At 43.3% G+C, this 10,694-nt stretch overlaps 1 protein-coding gene across 1 annotated transcript; it reads right to left on the bottom strand.

The window, feature by feature from the left end:
- Window positions 1–8,561: 8,561 nt before the first annotated feature.
- On the bottom strand, window positions 8,562–10,397 carry LOC308371198 (putative nuclease HARBI1; the record flags this gene model as incomplete). Its single annotated transcript, XM_080846044.1, has 2 exons — window positions 8,562–8,775; window positions 9,691–10,397. The coding sequence occupies 2 exons, from the start codon at window positions 10,395–10,397 to the stop codon at window positions 8,562–8,564; spliced, it is 921 nt and encodes a 306-aa protein (XP_080702170.1).
- Window positions 10,398–10,694: the final 297 nt, after the last annotated feature.

Raw genomic sequence — 10,694 nt, 5'->3', positions numbered from 1 at the left:
GCACAGCTCATTTAAGTGTGCAATAGAATAAGATCTAGAATAGATCCTTACCAGCCTTATGAGTAGGAGGGCTGTGAACATGTTAGAGGTTGAATGAGTGGAGTACGGACAAGAAGTCTGTTGAATGCAAAATGTTGATGTGAATATTCATATCACCTAGTATTAGTAATGGACAATTATCCATTGGAGGTGCAGATAGCAGAATGTCTAGCTCATTTACAAAGTTGCCATGTTGTCCTTGTTGACGATAAACAACCACTAGGTATAACTTGAAAGGATTGGTTATCATGAGGGCATGATATTCAATTATGTGAATTTCCATTGGAGACTAGAGACTGTTCCACCTCCTCTACTAGATAAACGAGAGGTATGGGAAAAGGCATAATTAATTGACAGTGCTGCAGGTGTAGCACTGTTTTTCTGGCCTTATCCATGTTTCAGGGAGAGCAAGAAACTGAAGGGATAATTGCGAGACCAAGTGGGAATGACATCTAATTTATTAACTGCAGATTGACAGTTCCACAACCCAACAGAGAAAGTAGAAGAAGACACAGACTGCTGTGCTGATAGTAAGTTATTATGACAAGAGGTTGCCTTCTTACTGGGCTATGTCCAACTGAAATTAAGGCTGGAGGTGTTATAACACACAGTGAGGCACAGGACTAGGTGAGACACTGAAGACACTTATCTTAGGAACTGCCTTGCCCTTGGACTTGCTTAGTGGCCTCACACAGGTAGACTTGCTGGTCTTTACACAAATATTGATCAAAATGGTAATAACACAGACAGCTGTGTTGAAATTAGGTTTATGTTTAATTCAAGAGCTTGATGGTGAGATGATGAATACTGTGTAAACAATTTAGTTGAATGACTAATTATCACCTGTAATTCGCACATAAGTCCGCAGCTGTTGATCTTTCCCATAGCACCCTTTTTCCAGTTGGGCTGACATCAGACTCTGCTGTTGTATCTCTTCAGCTGGAGTGCTCAGTGTGCCCTCTGAACACTATGAGAGTGTGACGCTCCGAAAAAACTAAAGGTAATTTCACCAGCATTCCAAATTTACGAACAATTTCAAACTGCACTCGGAGTGGCAGTTTTATGAATGCAACCTAGGGCTGCTGGGTGCCTGGCAACAGAGTTGATCAAGGTCAGTAAAGAGGGGAAGGACACAAGCACAAGCATGACATAAAATATCCACCAAATGGAAGAGAGCAAAGATGAATTAGAATGCTCTATCATGAGTTAAGTAGGGTATTTACAATTGTGCTTAATATGAGAGATTTTCTGTGAAAATCAGCTGTTCAACCTTTCTCAATAGCTCATGGTCTTAAATTTGTCTCTGTTCTGTATCTGTCTAGCCGTTTCCATTGCCCACAGTAAGGTAACGGCGAAAGGTCATGTGGTCACAAGAATCTGCAGCATGGCTCCCAGCTGGGCCCCTCTTCGCCCCAAACAGATACACCAGAGCAACACTTACACAACATTTACATTTATATATTTAGTGGAGGATTTAGTGTTTTACTGATCAGATTTACTATGCCAATATACATTATGTGTGTTCCCTGGGCAATGAACCCATGACCACCATTTTATATTGTGCCGCACCCTAGTGGCCAAGTCCTACACTGAATCCCTATATATGAACAGGCAACTGTGTCTTTTTTGCTGATCATTTCACTGAACTGACATGCTGTAGAAAAATTCAAACTCAAACCAAACAAGGGCTTTAATTGCACACAGTTATAGTAACAATTGTTGTAAAATAGTAAAATATTTCTGATACTGGTTCACCTAGCATATATTGTCGGTGAAAATTGTTCTTTATTTTTTGTGTATTGTGTGCATTACCTGAATTATTTCACAGTTGTTAACACCCACAAAGCGAAAATTCGGCACAATTTGCATAACCTTCACTTCATGTACCAATCGCTCGACTCAATTTGGCAATACTTAACACTCCCTTATCTGCATTAGACTCTGATTTTCCTTGTTTACCATGGGACACATCACCCTGTTGTCAAAACACTGTACACAATGTCAAGTAACACTTCTCAAGTAAAATCTCAAAGCATCAACCTACAAGACACAAATAGTCAGATCTCTAAACATTCAGGTCTTTTGACCAATTTGCAGTGAGGACTGCACCATACAAGTGTATTGAGCCTCTGTTTTGTTTGGTAAACTATGGAGAACTTTGAAAAGATCGACAACTAGATAAGGAGAGAGGTAAGAGTGAGAGGAGGAGGAAGAGGAGGACAAGAACGAGAAGTAGGAGGTTGAGGAGCAGGAGGACAAGGAGAAGGAGGAGAATGAGAAGGACAAGGAGAAGAAGGAGGAGGAGGAGGAGAAAGAAGAAGAAGAATGGTCCTCTCTAATGAGACCATGTTTACAACCTAATTAATAACCTATTTATAAACCATTTATAATGGAGTCTTATTGTAAAGTGGTACCCAAATCTGTTACAGTTTTTCACTGTTGCTAAAACCCGTTTTTCAAAACAATAACGGCTTTCTCAAAACTGCACACAGAAAACTGAAAACCTCACACACTAAATGGTAAACCTGACACTCCCTTTGCAAGATGACTCTTTGCTATCAAATCTCTTAACTGTTCAGAAAATGGAACTCGTGTTTTCATTTGGTACACACAGCCATATTTTCAAAACACACACACATACATTCATTTAGTACACACAACTCAGCATTTGCTGCACACTACCAAGCATTTACAGCTCACAGAAATGCAAAATTGAAAACACAATCATCGAAACACACCATCTGAATGACAATGACTTATTGAGCCATTTCTCCTTTTGTAAAATGTATCAGTGTAGGCCTACATTTTTCATAGTCAAACATAAAACAGCAATACCGTTGTTCTCACAAACCATATTTACAATTTCAGTCTCCTGTTCCACCAAACACTAGATTGTATTGACATAATATTGTATACAAAATGCTTACAGTTTTTCTCAATTGCTTACACACATTTTTTGAAAGGATGCCTCGTTTTCTCAGAACTCTAAACACAAATCCCAAAACATCTAACAAAAAATGCAAAACCCTTTTTATCTCCTGGAAAATTCTACTTTGCTTTCAAAAAATATTGAAAGTGTGTTTTCTTCCTCCACAGTGTGGTTCGCTTTCAGTCCTGCAAAATACAAATACTGTGAGCACACTATATTCTATTGATATGCAGTATTACAGTACACAAGGCAGACAGATTTCGTACTTGTTCTCCATCCTGAAGGTTCTAATGAAAAACCATGAAAACATGGTCTACCACAGCGGCCCAAATCTCATTAGAGATGACCATTCTCCTTCTTCTTTCTCCTCCTCCTCCTCCTTATTCACCTTGTCCTCATTCTCTTCCTCCTCCTTGTCCCCCTCTTCCTTCTCTCTGTCCTCCTACTCCTCAACCTCCTACTCCTCCTCCTTCTTGTCCTCCTCTTCCTCCTCCTCTCACTCTTACCCCTCTCCTTCTCTGGTTGTTGATCTTTTCAAAGTTTTCAATAGTTTACCAAACAAAACAGAGGCTCAAGACACTTTTATGGTGCAGTCCTCACTGCAAATTGGTCAAAAGACCTGAAAGTTTAGAGATTTGACTATTTGTGTCTTGCAGGTTGATGCTTTGAGATTTTACTTGAGAAATGTGTGCAACCACATAACTTTGTGTACAGTGTTTTGACAACAACGTGATGTGTAATTGACATCAGTGTGTTCACAAGGAAAATCAGAGTCTAATGCAGATAAGGGAGTCTTAAGTATTTCCCACTTGGGGCGAGCGATTGATACATGACGTCAAGGTTGTGCAGATTGTGCCGATTTTTCGCTTTTTACTTCTTAACAATAGTGAAAAACTGTAACTGTTTACAAAATGGAACTTGTGTTTTCATTTGGTACACACAGCCATATTTTCAAAACACACAGATATACATTCATTTAGTACACACAACTAAGCATTAGCTGCACACTACCAAACACTTACAGCACATAGAAGTGCAAAATTGAAAACACAATCATCGAATCACACCATATGAATGACAATGACTCATTGAGCCATTTCTCTTTTTGTAAAATGTATCAGTGTAGACCTACATTTTTCATAGTCAAACATAAAACAACAATACCGTTGTTCTCACAAACCATATTTACAATTTCAGTCTCCTGTTCCACCAAACTCTAGATTGTATTGACATAAAATTGTATACAAAATGCTTACAGTTTTTCTCAATTGCTTACACACATTTTTTGAAAGCATGCCTCGTTTTCTCAAAACTGTAAACACAAATTCCAAAACAACTAACAAAAAATGCAAAACTCTTTATATCTCCTGGAAAATGCTACTTTGCTTTAAAAAAATGTATTGAAAGTGTGTTTCCTTCCTCCACAGTGTGGTTCTCTTTCAGTCTTGAATATTGCCCACTTGGGCCGAGCGATTGATACATGACGTGAAGGTTGTGCAGATTGTGCCGAATTTTCGCTTTTTAGGTCTTAACAGTGGCGGCTCCTGAAAAAAATTCTCAGGGGGGGCAATTTTTTTGATAATGATTAAGGCGACCTATTCAGTAGGTACATTAAGTTATCCGATTTACTCATACAGCAAAACCTTTTTGTCCACTATTGGCAGCAACCAACAGTAATATCTCTCCTCTTTCTACATAGCTAGTAGCCTGACGATGTCATACTCATAATTCTAGTCAGAATATGAGTCTGAGACCGGACCACTGGGCTGTGATTATGGGGCGTGTTTCAACGAACCAGGAAAGAAAATTCCTCTTCGCTGAATTGGATACCTGGAACCAATCAGAGCAACGTAGTAGGCTATTATTACGATAGATTAAACTTTTACCTGATCCCGTAGGAAGGACGGCAAAAACATCTTTTCAATCGACAAATGCCTTGATCGCGTTTCTCTGTTCCTCTTTCAAAATGAATGCGCTGTCAATATCTGTTGAGATATGCCTGCTCACGTTACTTAATTAGCACTCAAGGCTAGAAGCTACCATTGGTTTCAATGTTTTTTTTGTCTACGCTGTTAGCATAACCTTTCAATAATGGTCTAGAGTGCTTAAGTTAAAACCTACAATCCTAGGCAACATTGGTGTTGCGTATACACAACTAACCGAGTCAATGTAGACATAAAAAAAGTCGTGTAGATAGCTTAAATCATATCAAATATGTCCCACTAAGCTCCCGAGACGGCGCCATCTTTGTTCGATGTATACCGGTATTCTATCTATCATCAGGTCATCTGTCCATCAACGTATAAAGCCCGCCCTTACAATTTGATTGGTTTAGATTGCTTTCTCAACATTTTTGAAACGTTTAAACCCTCCCAACTAGCTCGATTCCAGACTGAATCTCCCAGACCAAAAATTTTGTGGGCGGAGTTCAGGCTGGTATCCAGGCTACATAGCTAGAGTAGCAAGATACAAGTGGAACGCTATGGAAGAAAGTTACATTCAGGAGCCTTCATAAGCAAACATGATGTGGCTCCACATTAAATGATCCTACTTTTTCATTATCCACACGTCTCAAATGTTGTATGATGTAACATAGCTGAACAGGACACATGATATGTCCACTAACAACATAAAGAAGGGGGCAACATACGTCAAAACCAACGATATTTATTGACTGATCTTGAAAGTATTGGCTTACAAAAGCAAAATAAGTCATCACATTACAAATTATTTAAAGTTAGTTCACACTGTGAAACCTATGAAAAGTGACAGTGGTATATAGATACATACCGCGTTAGCCACTTCACGACCGCGATTTTCTTTGGTTACAATTTCCCTCCATTTGTAGAAAACTGTTGAATGGATACTTTTGGTCTAGGAAGTCCTAATGGTTTTTTTGGTCAATTTATCTTCAATAGTACGCTGACTAAAAAGAAGTTTCTGTCAAAGAGCGGATGGAGTTGTTGTGCTGAACAGGTGCCATCTTGACATGCCTTTGTCGAAGCTGTGTGACGTCCTCATTGCGTTTTACCATAGGCTTTTGCGTCGCTTACTTATGACTAGACTTGGAGGGGCTCGCCCTCCCGGAAGCCATAGAGAATGCATTGAGAGCTCTGTTTTGTGAAAAAAACGCATTTAACATGGGAGTCAATGGGAGAGGTCTGGGGCGATTTTCATTTCGCACAAGATCGCCCTGAAGGGTCGGGGCCATTTGAATCACGACTCTAGGCTGACTGAATGACTGTTACCTGAATCGACAAAGACATACAGAGGCATATCAGACGGTCTAGTGGTAGAATCCGACAGAAAAAAAATATGAAATTTACATTTACATGTAGTCGTGCAATTGAATTTATACATATTTTTTTATTTTCTTCCTTTTCCCATAGGCAGTGCGTCGCCCCAATCGCCCTTATGGACGAGCCGCCACTGGGTGTTAACAATAGTGAAAGACTGTAATATCAATACAATCTAGTGTTTGGTGGAACAGGAGACTGAAATTGTAAATATGGTTTGTGAGAACAACGGTATCACACGGTTTACAGTACTGTACTGTTCTGTGTGTACCGAAATCAAACTTTTTTTGCTGCATATTTGTGTGCTGTTTTATGTTTGACTATAGAAAATGTAGGCCTACACTGAGACATTTTACAATGTCATTCATATGGTGTGTTCCATTCCGATGATTATGTTTTCAATTTTGTACTGCATTGTGCTGTAAATGCTTGGTAGTGTGCAGCAAATGCTTATTTGTGTGTACTCAATGAATGTATGTGTGTGTCTTTTGAAAATATGGCTGTGTGTATCAAATGAAAACACAAGTTCCATTTTGTGAACAGTTAAGAGATTTGATGGCAAAGAGTCATCTCGCAAAGAGAGGGTCAGGTTTAGCATTTTGTGTGTGAGGTTTTCAGTGTTCTGTATGCAGTTTTGAGAAAGCCGTTATTGTTTTGAAAAATGTGTGTTAACAATTGTGAAAAACTGTAATGATATGGGCCTCGTTTCCCGATAACGACGTATTTTAACGGCCTACGTGGATTTTTAAGACATAGTAGACTCAGTAACACTTTCTATTTACGAGCGTTTCCCGAACATCATCTTAAAGTCAGGTGCACGAGCGTAACGTGCACAAGTCCTTAAGTACTCTTAGTGGTTGGAGCTGTCCATCACAGTGGTTCTGAAAGTAACGTAATCGATGTCAGAAGAGTCGATTTTCTCACTTGTGTATAGGCTCATGAATGAAGTTCCAATATAACAAGTGTCGACATAAGAACAATACCTCAATAAATATATATAGGCTAGAAAAGATCAAATAAAAAACATCACTCAGGGCATAAGCCGCCCTAATATGTGACTGCTTGGAAGCCCAGGAAAAAGAATATAGGATACATATATGGGTGGATTTTGTCCCGACCAAAATAGGCCACATGAGGGAGTAATCCAACTTGTGGAATAGGTTTACCACTTAATTCAGATATTTATTGAAAAACAACTACAAAAGGGCACGTGTGCTGAATTAATTATTTAAAAACGTGCTCAGATGAAATAGCAAACAGACTATGAATAAAACAAGACCCAAAAGGTGATTGACAAACGCCCACACTTAGGCTAGCCTAGTTGTTCACCTGTGTTTGTGTGATCAGTGATTGCAGGTGATTCCAATGTATTGATTACGGACTAGGATTGGCTGATGCATCTTATATTAGAACCTGTGGGAAGTTATCCGTATGAAAAGATGGAGGCTACTCGTAGAAGGCGTGCGCCGTCGTTTGCAAAGGAGGAAATATTTGTACTCCTTGACGAGATGGAAGACAATAGGAGCATCCTATTGGGCCGCTTCAAAGGGCAAGTGTCAAACAAAACAAAGACTGCTGTCTGGATAAACATCGCTGGAAAAATGGCTGCTTCCAGCTCCTGCCCAGTCAGAATGTGGACAGACGTGAGGAAGAAATGGCAAGACCTCGCCAGCACCACCAAGACTAGAGCGGCGGCTGTGCGGAGGGAGGCAGCGAGGACTGGTGGTGGGCCCAACACCGTGCCCCCCCTCACCCCTGAGGAAGAGAGGGTGCTGGCCATCATCGGCCACACTGCCTCCCAAGGGATCCCGGGGGGCATAGATCTGAGGGCGAGGGCTTCCACCTCCCAGCCCCCCGGGGCCTCATCCCCAGCCCTGAGCTCCGATGCCTCCTCGCCATCCCACAGTGCCACGCCCACCACCGCACCCAGCTCCCTCCAGACTCGCGGCAGACCTCGGACGAGAGGTGGAAGGTGGAGTCGCAACTGGCTCTGCACCTGCAGCGAAGGTCTGCTGCAAGTGGAGAGGGAGAGGGCGCAGCTGGAGAGGGAGAGGTTGGAGGTGGAAAGGGAGAAGGTGGTGTCTCTGCGGGGAGTGGAGGCGCAGCTGAAGCGCTCCCACAACCTCGCGCAGGAGCGGCTGGAAATAATGAGGGCCCAACTCGCAATCCAGCAGAGACAGCTGGAGCTGCAGGAGGCGCAGTCCACGAGGCCCTCATTTAGCCTATTCCTGCCGTCTCAGGGTGAGTAACATTTTACAGTGTCCAATTCTCCAGTGTATTCCATTCAATTTCACTATTCAACCTTTCTTCCTTGCAGATGCCCCAAATCCCAGTCCACCTCCAACCTGATGGCGAGGAGGCATTGGAGCTCCGGCCACCCCTCTGGTGTGGGCGAGTCTTGCCATTTCTTCCTCACGACTGTCCACATTCTGACTGGGCAGGAGCTGGCAGCAGCCATTCTGCTTGCCATAGTTGTCCAGACAGCGGTCTTTGTTTTGTTTGATGATGTCCCTTTAAGCGGCCCAATAGGATGCTCCTATTGTCTTCCACCTCGTCAAGGAGTAATGGTATTCCCTCCTTTGTAAACGACGTTGCAATGCCAATAAAGCTCTTTTGTTTATTTCAATTTTGTGTGTGTGTGTTTCCTATACGGTTTCAGTGGAATTGTGTTGGAAGGGGTATTTCGTGCTAAATGTACTTCGTGTCCAGTCATTGTATTATCAAACCTTGCATGAAATGTGTCTGTTTAGACGGTTTATGTCAGGATTCACTTTGAAAAGGAAAGAACACCACATACGTCCTCTATTTAGTTGGCCATGGGCCAGTCGAGGGGTTCAATACTTCGCTACTTATGTTTCGATTAATCATAACCCATGTGCTTGGTGAATCTCTGTGCGTAACGTGCGCTTTACGCATGCAAACTTGGAGCTGGTGAGCTGCTAACGTTGGTTAGCTTTAAGCATGACAATTGTGATTTGATGGGTGCCACACTGCTGAATGATAACAGTAGGCTCATTGTGGGGTGACATTGGGCTGATGGAGGGGTGGTGTTTGGGTGGTGTTTGTGACAGGTGCTGGAAGTGGGGTGCTTGGTGACTGTAAAGGAAAAGTTGGGGGGGGAAAAAAGGAAAAAAAATAATAATAATAATAAAAAAATTAAAAAAACGAAAAGGACAAATAAAAAGGAAAATCCAGGAACAAATGTGGGGGGGGGGGGGGGGGGGAGAGAACAAAATACAAAGGGAAAAACAAAATTAAACAAAGAGGTTAATGACGGTCTGCCGGACCCGAAGACCGGCCTGGTGTAATACAGCACGACCTTCGGGTGCGGGAGGGTTGCCATCCTCATCATCATCATCATCGTCCTCGTCGTCGTCCTCCTCCTCAGGGAGATAGCCGCCAGCCCGCACAGCCATTTTATGTAACATGGCTGTGACGACTATCACCCGAGTGCTCCGCTCCGGAGTGAACCGCAGCCCTCCCACTGAGCGGTGGAGACAGCGGAACCTCAGCTTCCACCGACCCAGCACGCGCTCCACCAGGCCCCTGGTCCTGATGTGGGCCGTGTTGTAGTTCTCCTCAGCTGCTGTAGCGGGATTGGCCACAGGAGTAAGGAGGTAGGATCTGAGCGGGTAGCCACTGTCCCCGAGGAAGATCCCCCTCCCAAACACTCCTGCGGCCGCATCCCGCCCCACAGCTGAGTCGGCCCAGATGAAGGCGTCGTGGGCGCTTCCTGGCCAATTCGCCACGACGTCCGTGAAAAGGACTTTTGAGTCCACGATGACCTGGACATTCAAGGCCGAGTAGCCCTTCCGGCAGATGAATGCCCCATCCTGTAGCGTGGGGTTGGCAATCGGGATGAGCGTGCCATCCACCACCCCAATCACCCGGGGAATGCCCGCCACTTGGTGGAATAGCTGGTTCTCAGTCAGCATTTGTTGTTGTGTGTCAGCCACACGTATGTGGTGGTGTGCATGTTGGGCCAATATAGCCATGACGGCCGCCACGCTCTTGGACACGGCTGCCCTGCTGAGCCCGACACCATCGCCCACCACCTGCAAAAAACTCCCCGTAGCGTAAAATCGCAATGCCGCCAGGAGCTGGACCGTGGGGCTCAGGGCATAGTTACGCATTGTTGCCCTAGCTATCTGGGGGGAAACGATCTCCAATAGCTGGAGGATTACCCCCCGGGGCAGGCGATAACGTAACATTATCTCCCCATCTGATAATGTGTCAAGGGGGTTGAAGCGTACCCTCAGCTCCGCGTTAAAATTACAAGACGGCTGTGCCGTCGCCGAATCCTGTTGTTCATTTGAATTAGTCTCTGCAGACCCGCCATCTTTACTCCTCGAAGAGTGTAACTCAGCACTACCTTGATATAGGCTAGGTGCCAACCTCTTGATTGATTTCCAGCCAGGCTCAATGACATG

The sequence above is a fragment of the Sprattus sprattus genome (assembly GCF_963457725.1).
Source record: "Sprattus sprattus genome assembly, chromosome: 10".
Taxonomy (NCBI): domain Eukaryota; kingdom Metazoa; phylum Chordata; class Actinopteri; order Clupeiformes; family Clupeidae; genus Sprattus; species Sprattus sprattus.
This window is presented reverse-complemented; position numbering and strand designations above follow the sequence as displayed.